At 47.8% G+C, this 15490-nt stretch overlaps 1 protein-coding gene across 2 annotated transcripts in view; it reads right to left on the bottom strand.

The window, feature by feature from the left end:
- The window catches only part of CAMK1D (calcium/calmodulin dependent protein kinase ID), a 454947-nt gene that overhangs the window by 389068 nt on the left and 50389 nt on the right, over positions 1–15490 (bottom strand). Inside the window, exon 1 of one of the 2 annotated variants that reach the window (XM_045857649.1) lies at positions 3977–4720. The exons of the other annotated variant lie outside the window; for it this stretch is intronic. Within the exon in view, the coding sequence (XP_045713605.1) occupies positions 3977–4068 (92 nt within the window). The 5' untranslated portion in view covers positions 4069–4720. Of the gene's footprint in view, positions 1–3976; positions 4721–15490 lie in introns of those variants that run through there. 2 annotated transcript variants of the gene reach the window in all.

Here is a 15490-nt window from a genome sequence, read left to right as displayed (position 1 = left end):
AAACTCTCTCTCCAAACAGAATCAGCTGCACCTGGCCATGCATAGCAAGCTCCTGAAGAGCAGCAGCAAGTGTCTTCCTTGTACAGGTGAATCTTAAAATCTCAGGGTTGTCAGGGCACTTTAAAGCCATCTCATCTTCCCTGCCCCCATGATTTTAGGGATGAGGAGGCTGGGCAAATGGCCCATCAACCTACAGGCCACACGCCCCATTAGTGGCTGAGCTAGACCAGGAACCAAGGCTCGCATCCTCCACCATGCCTGCTTCAGCCCCCACAGACAGCAATTACTTCCACATAAAATGTTCCGTCTATAAGAAAAGCATGTATTCAGACCCTGCAGAGATGAAGATCTGTTTTCTAGGACCTGCCAGTTCCTATACTCCGGGGGAAACGAGGTCTACTGGGAGAATCCTGTGTCATGCCAAGTCTGGAGGCCTTCTCTACTCAGATGCCGTTCAAGGCGTGGAAATTACAGAAGTGACCTGTATGGGCCTGGGGTACTTCCTAGACACCACACCAAGCCTTTCTTCCTATCAGTATACTTCCCCAAAACGCTTTTTTTGTTTGTTTTTTGTTTTTGTTTGTTTGATTCAGAAGGTGTTAAAAGATATCCACAGTACAGGTGGCCTGAAGGGCCTCAGCAAATAGGCCAACAGAAATGTTTACCACTCCTAATTTGCTGTTACACAGTATTTATCTGCTTTCACGGTGTGCCAAGGATCTAACAACATGTCACTGATTAATAAATAGTAATTAAGTCTTACCACCTTATTAAGAGATAAGGATAGATTCCAGGATTCCCTCTCAAAGGAAGCCACACTGCAGCCCACAGGTTAAGTATGGGGTTTGTCCTGAACCTGACTCAGAGATGTATCTGCTAACCCAGGCCCAAATCACAAAGACAGCTTTCCCCCTTGCTGTCCTTTGCTTCCTCTGCCTATTTTTCTTCCCTCTTGGGCCAGCCTTCACTCCCATTTGTCACCACCCTCCAGCAAGGCCCCTCTGACCACACAGACTAAACAGCTAGACCCTTAAGATTCAATAATAAGTGTTCTGCTCTGCAAGGAAAGGTACCTGAATCAGGCAGCCAATATCAAATGACGAAGCTTGGCAGAGCGCTCACCAGGCCTTTATGATGCTTTATTTGAAAAGCATTTCAACATTGCAAGCTGATGGTCTGGGTCCTGGCAGGGCTTTCCTGCCTTAGAATCTTAAAGACATATGGTAAGGCTATACTTTCAGGGATCATTTCTGTAGTTTGTTAAAGGCACATGGGGAAGGTGTAACAGTTACTGGGCCCGCCGAGTGCCTTGGAAATGAACCCCAGTTGTCATCGTTGATGCCTCTGATTCATGCCAGTTTCATTACTCCATATCCACACTGATGGCACTGGAAGTGACCTCTCTATTTAGACTCAGGACATGGCCCAAGGTGAAACAGGCATCCTGAACCTCAGACCACTTCTAGAAAGTCCGAGGAGAAATGGTGATAACCCAAAAGCTTTGACATGTTACAGATTTAGGTAACAGGTTACCACACAATCATGTTTTCTTTACATTAGTATTAGGATTAGCTTTCCAAAAACTAAAATTAAGTCGCATTGTTATCAAACATTTGCCATTACATAATCCACAAAGTGGCTCAATCCCACACAGATCATCATGACTTGTTCTGCCGAGAATCCAGTGTCAGCTCCACCACTTAATAACTAGCCCAGTTTGGCAGCTCACTTTCTCTTGCCTAGTTTTCCCATCTGTCAACTGTGGGTGATAGTAAATACTTGTAAGGTTCTTATGAGAGTAAAATGAGTTAATACATGTAAGCACTTAGAATGACGCCTGCCACTTAGTATTCGTTTAATAAAGTCACCCATAATTACTATTATCATTATGTCATTGAATAAAAACATTTTTATCATTTTTATTGTGAGTTTCATTCTTCTACAACTTCTGCCAGCACTATAAGACCTCAGTGGGAAGCTCCTCTTCAAAGAATTCTTTTAAGACAGAAGGCAAATCTTTGGGACCCCAACAGAGACCCATACCCAAGTTCATGGGAAACGTGGCCAGAGTCCAGGAAGTTGTTCTGCAAGAGCGCTACAGTCTCTCCAGCTCCAGGAGACAAATCCCATCCTTCCCAGCAGTGGAAACCACCGCAGTCATTCCCAAGCAGCTCCTGCGATAGCAGAAGCCACTCAATGAAGCCACAGCTCACTGAGCCTTGGCAGCCTGCCACTGCAGAGGTGCAGCTTCGGGGCTTTTTTGGGGAGCGGCAGTCACTTAGGGGACACTGCATCACTCTGCCTGGAGGCTACAGGCAGAGGGACCAGTGTGAGGGGCTCAGGTGGGGACACACCATGCAAAGGGATGCAGGGGACTCTCACATGAGGGGACTCTACTTTCTCCAGTCCCCTGATCCACTGTCACATAATGGGTGTAGGGACCACGAGTACGGGCATGCTTTTAGTTTCTCAGTAACCTGAGATCTCAGAATCATGACCCCAAACCCAAATAACCTCAACAGTAATTTTTAAAAGTTTTCTCCAAAATTGACTCCTTAACTGGCCGTGCTGACAGGCAGCCTCAAACCCCGCACGTGAACAGGCTGTCTTCCCCGTTTTCACTGCAATAAAAACGACCATGCAGACCCACAGGTGCCCTCCCTGAAGCAAAAACGCACGAATGCTAGGAGACCCCATTCTCCACCTCAGCAAGTGTGCCTTCCCAGGAATCAGAAGCATGGCCGAGAAGGCCACCTGCACAACTTCGCTGTGGGGGACCCACTGCAGACATGGGGTGGGGGGGGGGGGAATGACCAAACGACTGCAGTGGACCTTGGGTGTGGGGCAGAAGACAAACTGGGTTTGGAAATAGGTTCTGGAAAAGCAAACAAAAAAAGACAAGTAAAGGGGGGAAAGGAAGGAAAGATGGAAGAGCAGATTAATTTATCCTACAAAACACCTCCTTCTTCTCTTTCCAGCCTAATCAACACCTCCCAGAACCCCTGCAAAATGTCCAGCTCCTGTAGCATGTGTGTGTGAATATACACGGACAGATGCTGATCAGCAGCAGATATTGATCACATGAGGGGAGAAAACACTTGAACTTCAGATTCACCCAACAGTGCCTGATTTTCTTCCACTATGAGCCTCCCCAACTATTCTCCTGCCTTCAAAACAAAACAAACAAAAACCAACTCCAGGGCAGAAAGGGAACAGCAGCTGATCAGAGCGGCACATGCTTGCTGCATTCATGCCATCGACTTCCGATTATTCCTTTCTTGAGACGCAGCCACCAGCATCGGACTAAATACAGCCCTGGAAAGAAACCGCCTGCACAGTGACACTCACAGACCTTCCCTCGGAGACGTGCACCCCGGCGTGAGCAGCTGAGCCTCTGCGAAACGGACACACGCTCAGGTGAGACGCTGCTCACATGTGACCCTGCACACTGAGAAATTCTTCCCTTCCACAAACGCGTGGCCATCCAAAGTCTTGCCTACACCTAGTACTTACAGATGTCAATTCTCTAAGAATACGTGATGGAAGGGCAGAAATGGGAATGACTGAAGCCCGATTTTCTCATGACCACGTCTCTGGTTGACATGGTGCGCCCCTACACACGGTGAGTAAACACGCAGAGCCAGTAAACAGAAAATACACCCCACAGGCACAGTCCACGCGTGGGTAGAAATAAGTCGAGAGGGTGGCGGTGTCAGGGGAAGTGTTAAGTCGCCTGCCAGCAGGGACTGTCCTCTCAACGCCCAGAGCTCCCCGTCCCAGGAGCCGTACCCACCGGTGCCCGGGGCGCAGACCCACGCGTTGGGCGCGCGGGGTGCTCCGCAGAGCTGACAACCACAATGAGAACGTGGCGACCAGCGGTTCCTGCGGCGGTGGCGGCGGCGTTGGTGACAGCGGAGCCGCCTAAGCACCAGTGGCCGCGGCCCCCTCCACCCTCTTTTCCCTGGTCCCTACTTACGTTCCGAGGGTCTCCTTGAACTCGAAAATTTTCTTGATGTCCTCCGCTTGCTTCTTCCAGGAGGAGCTGCTCTCGCAATTCTCCCGGGCCATGGCAGACGAGGGGCGGCGAGCACGGGGAGTGGCGAGGCGGCGCGGCCGGGCTCTTGGGGCCGGGGCTGACGCGCTGAGGAGGGGGCGCCGGGCGGCGGGGGCGCAGGGGCGGCGGCGCGGGCGCAGGGGTGTCCCCGAGGGCCGGGCCGGCGGCGCGGGGATGCTCCGCGTTAGAGCAGGAGGAGACTTGCTGCAGCGGCAGAGCTTCCTCTTCTGCAGTTTCCTCTTTCACTCTCGCCGCCGCCGCCGCCGCCGCGGTCCCTCCCTGGCTCGTATTTCTGCTCGCCTCTGACACAGACTTCCTGCCGCCGCCGCTCGCTCGCCCGGCTTCTTTGCCGCGGGTTGCCAGCCTCACTTTCTGCTACTTTCTTGCCTCCCTTCTCCGCCTCCCCGCCGCCCGCCTGCTCCGTCCTCCTCCTCCTCCTCCTCCTCCTCCTGCGGGCTCCCCGCCTCTCCGTATGCCCAGGCCACCCCCCCGCCGCGCGCACACACACACACACACACACGCGCGCACACACACACACACACACACACACACACACACACACACGCCTCCCCGCCTCCCGCGCGCTGCCGCCTTCGGGGATGTCCTGAGCCCCGAGCGCGGAGGCACTGCCCTCAGCTGCCCCGCCACCCTCCTGGCCGCCGCGTGCGCCTTGGAGCCAGAGAGCGGACAAGTGTGGGACCCGAGCAGGTGCCGTGCGCCGGGGCGCGTGCGGGAGGAGCCCAGTCCCTGGGGTGCTTTATTAATTCTGCAAAGTCAAGTCTCAGGGGCGAGAGGGTTTTCCTCCCCGGCGGCGGACGGGGGCGCCTCTGCATCGCGCTCCCTGGCAGCAGGGCCGAACCCGGCGGGAACCGGGGCGCGAGGCCGCCAGGATGCTAGACTCCTTCTCTGCGTCCTGAGCACTGGCGGATGCGTTAGCCCCCCCACCCCCGGTTCCAAGTCGGCGCCGGCTCTGGGGGGCCAGGGCCGGTTGTTACGGGGACCGAGGTGGCTGCAGACTGCGAGCGGAGGTGGGCGTTGACTCGGCTCCGCGGCGCCGGCCGCCGCGGCAGCTCTCAGAGCCCGTCAGACCCTCCCGGCTTGGCGACTGGAGCTAATTCGCATTGCACCAAAATCGGCTCCGGCGTCCTATTGTGGCCAGGGAAGGGGGCCCTGGTGGCGAAGACAAAGCGTGGGATTCTCGGGACGGGGGACGCGCAGGACGTGCAAGGAGCTGCCTGATTTTCCCTTTGAGAGCAAAGCTGCCAGGATTATTTGGGCGGCGGGTGGATTCGGCGTGGGCCCGGCGCTGGCTTCGTGGGCCTCTCCGACTGCCCTGGCTCTCGTTCCTGCTCGGTCCCTCCCGGTTTCTCCCTCTCTCCTCTGTAGCCTCGCAAACCCAGACTTAGTGGAAAACGAATGTCCGCCCCCTCCTTAACCCCACCCAGCTTGGTGGGGTACCCAGGTGGCAGGACATGTAGCTGCAAACATCCTTTCTTACAGTCTAGGGAAACAAACCCAGAGTTCCCTCTGGCCTCCTCCTCAGAGGTGCACTTTGCCCGCCTCCCTCCCTTGTCCACCTGTCAGAGGCCACCCACGTGTGGATCCCCTGGCCCCAACCTGCAGGGACTGCCTCCCGTCGGGAAATTATAGTTTTCCTTTTTACAAGACTGTCACTCCCTTAGGGCCCTAGGCTGGGTTGGGTAAACAGCCCTGACTCTTCATTGTAGGCACCTGTCCCATTTTCCCAGTACTGTTCCAATTTCGCTGTACAAGGGGGAGGGGGGAAATCTACTTCCTGAAAAGGAAACTACATCCAGCACCTTCCGCCTCGTTCTGACAAGCTGCCTGCAGGCTAACTGCTCTCCGGGAAGCAGTCTGGGCCTGCAGCAGTCCCCCAACCCCTTCCCCGACCCCAGGGAGCTCAGAGGATAACCTGGCCACCCCATCCTCCCACACCTCCATGCTGGTTTGTCTTTCAGAGGCTGTTAGCTTAAGGCTCTTCAGGCTGAGGAAAGCAAATAGGGGATTACTTGACTGTTAGAAACTCAGACTGAATTGGCAAATCCAACTTCCCAGAGGACACTGAAGAACCTCTCTCAAACTTAGGACACATCACCCAAATCCAAGGCTCACAGCACCTCCCTCGATAAGAAATAGATGTGAAGAACTATAATATCTTTCATTTGCATTATAGGTTAGGTGTGAAGAGTAGGAACAAGGCATAACTGAGATCCCAGGTGGCACCCGCCTATGCCCCCCATAAGCGCCTTGTATTTTTTCCTCCTTCCCTTCCCCCTACTTCTCTTCCTTCTTATTCAGTTCTTTCTTTACTTCCCCTTTGCCTCTTTTGTTTTAAATATATGTTATTGATTATTCTTTTACAACTGCCCCAATATTTTTCCCTTTGCTCCCTCCACCCAGTACCCCTCTTCCCTCCAGCAATTCCCCCTTAGTCCATGTCCATGTGTCGTGTGTGTAAGTTCTTTGGCTTCTCCCTTATACTGTTCTTAACCTCCCCCTGTCTATTCTGTTCCCACCAATTTTGCTTCTTGATCCCTGCACCATTCTCCCTTTCTCCCCACTTCCACTCCTAGCTGATAACCCTCCAAATGATCTACATATCAATGATTCTGTTCCTGTTCTGGTTGTTTGCTTAGTTTTTGTTTTTATTTTTTAGATTCACTTGTTGATACTTGTGAGCGTGTTGTCATTTTAATGTTCATAGTTTTTATTTTCTTTTTCCTTAAATAAGTTCCTTTAACATTTCATGTAATAATGGCTTGGTGAGGATGAACTCCTTTAGCTTTACCTCGTCTGGGAAGCACTTTATCTGCCCTTCCATTCTAAATGAGAACTTTACTGGATAGAGTAATCTCAGATGTAGGTCCTTGCTTTTCATCACTTTGAATACTTCTTGCCAGCCCCTTCTTGCCTGCAAGATTTCTTTTGAAAAATCAGCTGACAGTCTTATGGGAACTCCTCTGTAGGTAACTCTCTGCTTTTAAGATTCTCTCTTTATCTTTAACCCTTGGTGATTTAATTATGATGTACCTTGGTGTGTGTAGTCCTCTTTGGGTCCAACTTGATATGGGCTCTCTGTGCTTCCTGGACTTGGGTTTCTATTTCCTTCACCAAATTAGGGAAGTTTTCTTTCATTATTTTTTAAAATAGATATCCAATTTCTTGCTCTTTCCTTTCTGGCACTCCTATGATGTGAATGTTGGACTCTTGAAGTTGTCCCAGAGACTGCTTATACAACCCTCTTTTTTTAAAATTCTTTTTTCTTCTTGTTGTTCTGATTGGTTGTTTTTTGCTTCCTTATGTTCCAAATCATGGATTTGATTCTCAGCTTCATCCACTCCACTGTTGTTTCCCTGTAAATTGTTCTTTATTTCAATTATTGTATCCTTTGTTTCTGACTGGGTCTTTTTCATGCTGCTGAGGTCCTCACTAAGTTCCTTGAGCATCGTTACAACCAGTGTTTTGAACTCTGATAGATTGCTTACCTCCTTCTGCAGTTTTGATCTGTTCTTTGATTTGTGCCATGTTTCTTTTTCTCCTCATTTTGGCAGCCTGTGTGTGTTTCTATGTATTAGGTAGAGCCACTTTGATTCTGTGTCTTGGTAGTGTGGCCTAATGTAGTAGGTGTCCTGCAGGATCCAGTGGCACAGCCTCCCCTATCACACAAGGTGGGTACTCAAGGTATATCCTTCATGTGGGCTGAGTACACCCTCCTCTTATAGTTGAGACTTGGTTGCTGTTGGCAGATCAATGGGAGGGATTTACCCAGGCTGTTTAGCTATAAGGACTGGTTGTGATCACACACTATCAACCTTCATGCTCTCAGCTGTGTGGGGGCAGGGTGGTGGCTCTCCAAAGTGGTCTGTAGCTGTCCACTGGCCCTGGGGTCTCTCAGGTGGTACAGACCATGGTCGGCCCCCACCTGTGTTTTCCCTGGGGCCACCCTTTCTGAACAAAGGCTGCTTCTTGTACTGGGCTTGGAGATTCCAGGCAAAGCCAAGCTGTGAAACTAATCTGGCTGCTGCTGGTGCTGTGCCGGGAGCATTGAGACCAGCAGTAGCTTGTTTGATGGGATTTAAGAAGTTGTGAAGCATGAGCCAAGACCAGTTATTCATATAGAAAAGCAGCTTGGGTGGGCCCATAAGTTGGGTGGGGCAGAGTCTCTGAGGACCTCCAAGGCAGATCACAAACTGTTCGCTGGTTGATGGAGTCTCAAATATGGCACTAGCCTGCCAGCTCCAAGGCTCTGTGGCGGGAGGGCTCAGAAAAAGAACGATGTCCTCTGCTTGCCCTGATGGCAGACACTTCAGCCTCTCCCAGTGTGCCGCTGGTACTCTTCAAGCTGTCACTCTGGCGCTGGAGCTCAGAGGGAGTGAGTCTGGGTAGGTGAGTCCGAGTGTGGGTTCTTTAAGAGGAACTGCTTGGGGCTCCAGAAATTTCTTCCACCGACTCAGTTCCTGCTGGTTTTTGTAACCAGAAGTTGTAGGGATTTGTCTTCCTGCCCCTGGAACCCTGGATTCTGGGGGCTGGTGTGGGGCTGGGACTCCTTGGTCCCAAGATATCCCTCCTGAATTTACACCCACCACACATGGGTGAGCTACCAGCCCATTCTGCATCTGCGCCCCTCCTACCAGTCTGGGTGGATGTGGTTTCTTCAATTCCATAGTTGTCAGACTTCCATTCAACTCGGTTTCTGACATTTCTGAGTGATGGTTATTCTATATTTTAGTTGTAATTTTGATGTGGTTGTGCAAAGAGGTGAGCCATGTCTGTCTACACTGCCATCTTCCCCCCCTTGCTTCTTACCTAAGGATCAGTGATTTTTAGGACTTGTAAATCAGTGTTATTTTTAACATGATGAACAGCTTATCCAGAATATCATTAATCTTTGAAAACTTTATAATCTTTGGTCCAAAAACATTGGTCAAAAATATTTTATTAGATGGCTTCATATAGATACACCCTACATCAGGGGTGTCAAACTCATTTTCACCGGGGGCCACATCAGCCTCATGGTTGCCTCCAAAGGCCTGAATGTAATAATTTTAGGACTGTATAAATGTAACTACTCCTTAACTGTTAAGTGAGAGCTTGGCGCTGCTGCTGGGTAGAAACAAGGCTGGATAAAACAAGGTGGAGGGCTGGATTCGGCTCATAGGCCTTCTGTTTGCCACCTGTGCCCTACATGAAAAACATGTTTAAATCTCAACAAGAATTATTGCCTAGAGAACATTCCCTTATTAAAAGTTTCCCATCAAACAGAGTGTTTGACAACACTTTGATGTTAGAGGCCTCTTCTCACAAATGCTGCAAAATTTTTGGCATCTTAAATCGTGTACCTATTTCTTAGAAATAGTTAAAAGAGAGTTACTTGAGCATATTTCCTACATACTGATGATTAACGTAAGTCATTGACAGTGTACACTACAATGATGCCTAAGAAAAGCATGGCTGGATGAGGAATTACACAGAACTGCTACCTTTGCAAAAAGCAAGCTGTCAAGGAAGCGAGGCAGAGAAGAGAAATGCAGCATGGCTGTTTCGGATCTCCACTCAAAGAAGTGAAGACTAGAAGAGCTTCAGTCACACACTTGGGTCATAAAGAACCTGAGCATGATCCAAGCAGAGTTCCGACTAGCCTGGACAATGTCCCCTTTGTTGACGTGAGCCTCTTACAAAGAGCTCTTCCCGGAAGAACCCGTCTAGTTCACTGATGAAAAATTGAGGTAGGACTAGAACAAAATCTTTACAAAATTCCTCCAATTCAAAAAAAACTGTGAAGAATTAGGAAAAACAAATAGCAGTGAAGAACCAACACAAGAAAAAAATGCTAGAGAACAGGTAAAATTCATATTCAAATATATAATTTAATATATATTAAAAAAAATAACTTATGTACAACAAGAACTTAAAGCATAGATGCATTTGCTCATGAAATACAGGGCAAGACAACAGAAGAAATTAAAACATGAGTTGGAGGAGCTCAGAGAACAAGCAGGAACAAAACATCCACAGATACCAAGACTGCATTGGAAACAGCACAAGGAGAACTGCTAAGAACCTGGAAAAGTCTAAGGACTACTCCTTAAGAGATACAGAGGACAAAAGCAAGAAAATGAACTTCATTTCCATGGGTTCCACATGCTCAGATTCAATGAACCTTGTATCAAAAATGTTTTTTTTAGCCCTGGCTGGCATAGCTCAGTGGATTGAGCATAGTCTGCGAACCAAAGTATTGCAGGTTCGATTCCCAGCCAGGGCACATGCCTGGGTTGCAGGCCACGGCCCCCAGCAACCGCACATTGATGTTTCTCTCTCTCTCTCTTTCTCCCTCCTTTCCCTCTCTAAAAATAAATAAATCTTTAAATATATATATATATTTTAAGTTACCTTGTTGCTGACATCTACTATGTAGTCAGGCCTGATGGTTGCATCTGTACTGTAATGTACAGAGTTTTCCTGTCACAATTCCCTAAACAATACAGTATAACTACTCACATAGCACTTACATTGTATTAGGTATTGCAAGTAATCTAGAGATGATTTAGAGTATACGAGAGAATGTGTGTAGGTTAGAGGCAAATACTGTACCGATTTATATGAGGGACTTGAGCATCTTCAGACCTTGGTAACTGGGGGTTTCCTAGAACTAATCCCCCACATATACCAAGGGACAACTGTACTGGGAAATAAAATGGAAACAAAGATTAGCTATAAAATTATATGAAACACAAAGGGAGTTCAATATATTTATAGTCTCTGAAGAGACTGAAACAATGGAACAAAAAATATTGAAAGATGTTAATCAAGAAAGCTTTCCAGAAGTGAAGAAAAACTAATCTACAAATTGAAGGGTAACATCACATATCAGAAAATATATGGATAATCATTATCAAGACACGTTCTGGTAAAACTACTTATCTTCTAAGAAATAATCCTTTGGCCCTGACCAGTGTGGCTATGTTGTCTGAATGTCATCCCACGAAGCGAAGGGTCGCCAGCTCAACTCCCACTCAGCACACACGCCTGGGTTGCCGGTTTGGTCCCTGAGGGGCGATGGCGCGAGAGGCAGTGAGAAGCAGCCAATCGATGTTTCTCTCGCACATTGATGTTTCTCTCCCTCTCTTTCTTCCTCCCTTCCCCCATCTAAAATACATAAATGAAATTTTTAAAAAGAAAGAAAGAATCCTTTGGTTTTCTCAGAAAAAGAATCAAGTCACTTGTATTGAGACAAAAAATAGATCAGCCTGTTTCAGATTTCTATAGCCACAGACAATGAGAGAAGATATGTTTATAAAGTCCCTAAGGAAATCAAATTGTCATTAATTTTTTAATAATAGCTAACACTAGGCCTTGTTCTAAGTGCTTTACTGTATTTATTTATTAGTCTGCACATCAATTCTAAGAAATAGGTAATATCATTATTCCCATTGTATAGAGGAAAGCTTAAGTTACACACTCCTAGTCACACAGCATGAGTGAATGAAACCAAATAGCCTGGCCCCAGAGCCCTGCTCTGAATGTTGCACTGCAATCCTCTGTCAGAGTGGTCCTCAGAGGAAGTCATCACATACATGCCGAGCAGTCGTTACAAGAAGGAAGAGGAATAGATTCTGAGCAGGTGAGTAAAAAGAGCCCTGGCTGGTATAGCTCAGTGGATTGAGTGAGGGCTGCGAAGCAAAGTGTCGCAGGTTTGATTCCCAGTCAGGGTACATGCCTGGGTTGCAGGCCACGACCTCCAGCAACCGCACACTGATGTTTCTATCTCTCTCTCTCTATCTATCTACCTCCCCTCTCTCTCTAAAAATAAATAAAAATCTTAAAAAAAACTATAAAAAAAAGAGAGAGAACTGACAGTTGTTCAAAACCCAAACAGGAGAATCAAACGACTGCTAAATCCACAGGTGTATCTTGGGGTGGGGTGAAGGGAGGTTAATTTTGTTTTTTTCAAACCTCAAGTGAACATACCTTATTGTGTATCACCCAGTGACATTAGCCTTCATCTTTCTACCATAGACCTAAAATGTGTGGGGCCTTTCTGGACATGCTCCCAGACCCAGATTGTGCTCCTTCTACAACTGACATTGAAACACAACTCTGTCAGTTCATGTTAGAATTAAAGAGGCTATTCTTGACTCAAGGAAGTGCATTTGGCAAGATGCACAGGTGCATTCATAAAATTAAGGATGCCAAAATCATGAAAGTAAATGTGCTGCCTTTTATATGGGGAACTAGGCCTAAATCAAAATGGCATGTCCCTTGATTTGTTTACCCAGAACAGGATCTACAACAGACATTCAAATGGAATCTAACCAATATTTTAACTTAACAGTGCATTTCAAACAGCTGGGGGAGGTACATTTCATGATGTCCATAAATACATTCACAAAAACTGGGGGCACCGAGTCAATAAATACCCTGTGTCACATCACACAGGCAGAGCCAAGCCCAAGCAGCCAACCACAGTGGCCTCAAAAATTGCCCATGAAGACTTATTTTCTCCAAATCCCCATATCTTTAAAAAATCTTTTCCTGTAAAGGTGGGTAATTATCAAAAATAGTAGCCTGCTTGTAAAATGTTCTTTTTTCATTTTTAGCTAATTAAACCACAAACATTTTTGAAACATAACAGCTACTTAAATAATGTTGAATCAAGGAGAGAAATCAATTTTAAGAAATTTCTCCCAGTATTTGTCAACTTACTCGTCTTGGTATACATGAGGCCACTGCAACGATGAACCGTTAACACTGGTGGGCTGGCCGTAATTACGTTCATCAACCATCCTGAGTGCCCGAGCATCTCTGTCAAGCTCGTACTTTGAAATGGACACTTTGGACAGGAAAATGAGCAAAGTGCAGTGCCTGCTTTCAAGATGTTCAAAGTCTAAAAGACGAAGACAGACATGTGAACAGATAACAAGAATAAAATGTGACGATGAAGGCTGCAGTGGAGTTTTGCGCAGAGGGTGATGGGGAAGCACAAGCCAGAGGGGGCCCAATTTCCTGGAGGTGTCAGAAGAGGCTTCACAGGAAAGAGGACATTTGAACTGGGTTTGGAATGACCCGTAAGAATTCGCCAAGCAAAGAGGGAGGGTGCAGATTTCAAGGAGGAAAAGCATAGGTGCAGGTACAACAATATTGAAGAAAGGAGCATCCATCGGAGTAGCACAGAGTGGGAGTCCCCAGATCTCAGTAGCTTATAACAACCAAGGTTTATTTCTCATGCTCACCTGCTGGCAGAGCAGCTGCCATCTTGAACTTTGCTGGTCACTTTGGGGAGGGCACACCAGCCAGGTATTGCACCTGCACTTAATGGTTCTGCCCTGGACATAACACACATTACTTCTACTCACAAGTTATGGGCCAGAGTGAGTGACAGCCTGACCCAGCCACAAGGGGGGCAGGAAGTGCAATCATATGTACGCAGAAGCGGGGAGCCATGTCTAATTAGCAAAGAGCACGAATGACCACCACAGAGGCACCACAGAAGGCGGCGTGTTCAGAGGTGGTGTTGTGCGTGTGGGTGAGAGCACAGTGAGCAAAGAGGGGAACACAGACAGGCTGGTGGACCTTGAGGGATCTGCTTTTGAAAGGCCTTGACTGTCCATCCTTTGAGCTCCAAAATAGAAATTTTAAGTGCTTCAAGAAGTGTGAAATCAGGGTTAAAAACATTGCAGCACTTCCCTTGCACCCCAGAATGTCTGAATGGCTGTCCCCCCCAGAAACTGTAAGGCTCTTGGTTGCTTTTCTCAGGCTGGCGGAGCACAGCCTTCACCACAGTAGAACAGTCTATACCTGTGAATGGATTCGGACCAGGAGCTCCAGAGAGACTTGCAGTATCACTCCCAACATTTCTACTTTTGAGTTAGCAAGAGACTTCAATTTCTAGTCAGTAAGGAATCTTGAAGTGGGGCAAAGTCCAAAGGATGTGACATAGGCGGAGCAGCTGACCAGCACTCTGAAATGCATCTGCCTCCGGGGTGTCCCTGCAGGCGTCAGTCTCAGAGCGCATCAGGAACAGTTCCCTGAATATTAACTCCCGTCCAGTAGAGCTGTGGCCCTGGAATCACATATTGGCCAGTGGGTGGGTTCACCATGGAAAAGTGACTTGGCAAACAGCCTGGCACAGGAAACAAGCCAACAAGCAATCGGGTTTGTCAGGGGGTCTGGTGAGAGCTGTTTGCATGTCCAAGCTTTTGCCTTAGGGCCACAGTGAAAGTGGGTGAAAGAGAGTTTTTGTACAACACGACCTGGGAGAAAGGCACCTCTCTGTGTCCCAGTATGGGTGCTGGAACCAGAGCAAGGTGCTGTTCAATGCAAAAGGATCCAGATCTCATCTGAGGTCTCACATGCTCCCTGATTTCAGGCCTTTCCCAGTCCTTTCTTCAAACGAGCATAACAAATGGGGATGGATGAGATATCATGTGCAAAGCACTGTGGACTTCTCAGAAGAAAAGCAGTCAATAAACAGAAGGTATTAATAGTATGCCTCTTTTTTTTTTAATAGTTGTCACATCTGGCTCTTTTTTTGTTGTTTGTTTCATTTTGGTTCTTGGCCTGGATTCTAAAATGAAGGATTTAAAAATAAAAAAAAAAAAACTTACTCAAAACACACCCACCCATGAGACTTCCTCTAGATTGTTGCATTTTATATTAGATGTAAATAATCTTGGATGGTCCCAGGGTTCCTGGCAAGGGTTCCCAGGCTGAAGGAAACCTATCAATGAGCCAGATCTTGCTAATGCGTGACCTCCCACCCCACCCGGCAGTGCCTCGGCACTGAGAGCATTACCTCTTCCCAACCAACACTAAAGATCTGTAACCAGGAACACGTAGTTTTTATATTTGTCATAGACCCACAAGTGGACACTAATATTTTTATAAAAGCAAATGGCTTGTAGCTTAATTTTTTTAAAGAATATGCTCCTTCAAGTTGACAACGTGCCCCTGTAAGCCTCTGCGATTCTTCTGTTTCTCCAAGTGTTTCCAAAAACAGAGGAGGGGTGCAGGAAAAGTGTCCACTCACAAGTGACCAGGCAGAACACTCAGTCAAGTGCCTCTCAGCATCCCTGCCCCAGCTGCTCTTTCCAGGGCCCACAGATGGAGGCGTCTGTGGGCTTTGCACCCAGATGAACAGACTTCTGTGGGATAACAGGAATACTCACGACACCCATGACAAAATGTAGGTGCTCCACCTAATGTGAACTCTGGCCGTAAGCTGACCCATGAGGAAAGATGTTTACCAGCCTCAAGAAGAGCCTTTCTCCTAATTAAATTGACACAGGAACTGAGCAAAGGGCGGCCTGAGGACCTGGGGTCTGCATGGCTGTGGAGCTCCTCGGACTCCCCCAGTCGCTCTCCTCCCTGGAGAGTCCAGCTTCCGAAATTCGGCCAGCTTCGCAGGCCCCTCATGGT

This window comes from Phyllostomus hastatus, unplaced genomic scaffold, assembly GCF_019186645.2.
Source record: "Phyllostomus hastatus isolate PE091 unplaced genomic scaffold, TTU_PhHast_1.1 phas_scaffold_1674, whole genome shotgun sequence".
In the NCBI taxonomy this organism is placed as follows: domain Eukaryota; kingdom Metazoa; phylum Chordata; class Mammalia; order Chiroptera; family Phyllostomidae; genus Phyllostomus; species Phyllostomus hastatus.
The sequence above is the reverse complement of the archived record's forward strand: the minus strand, read 5'-3'. Positions and strand labels throughout refer to the sequence as shown.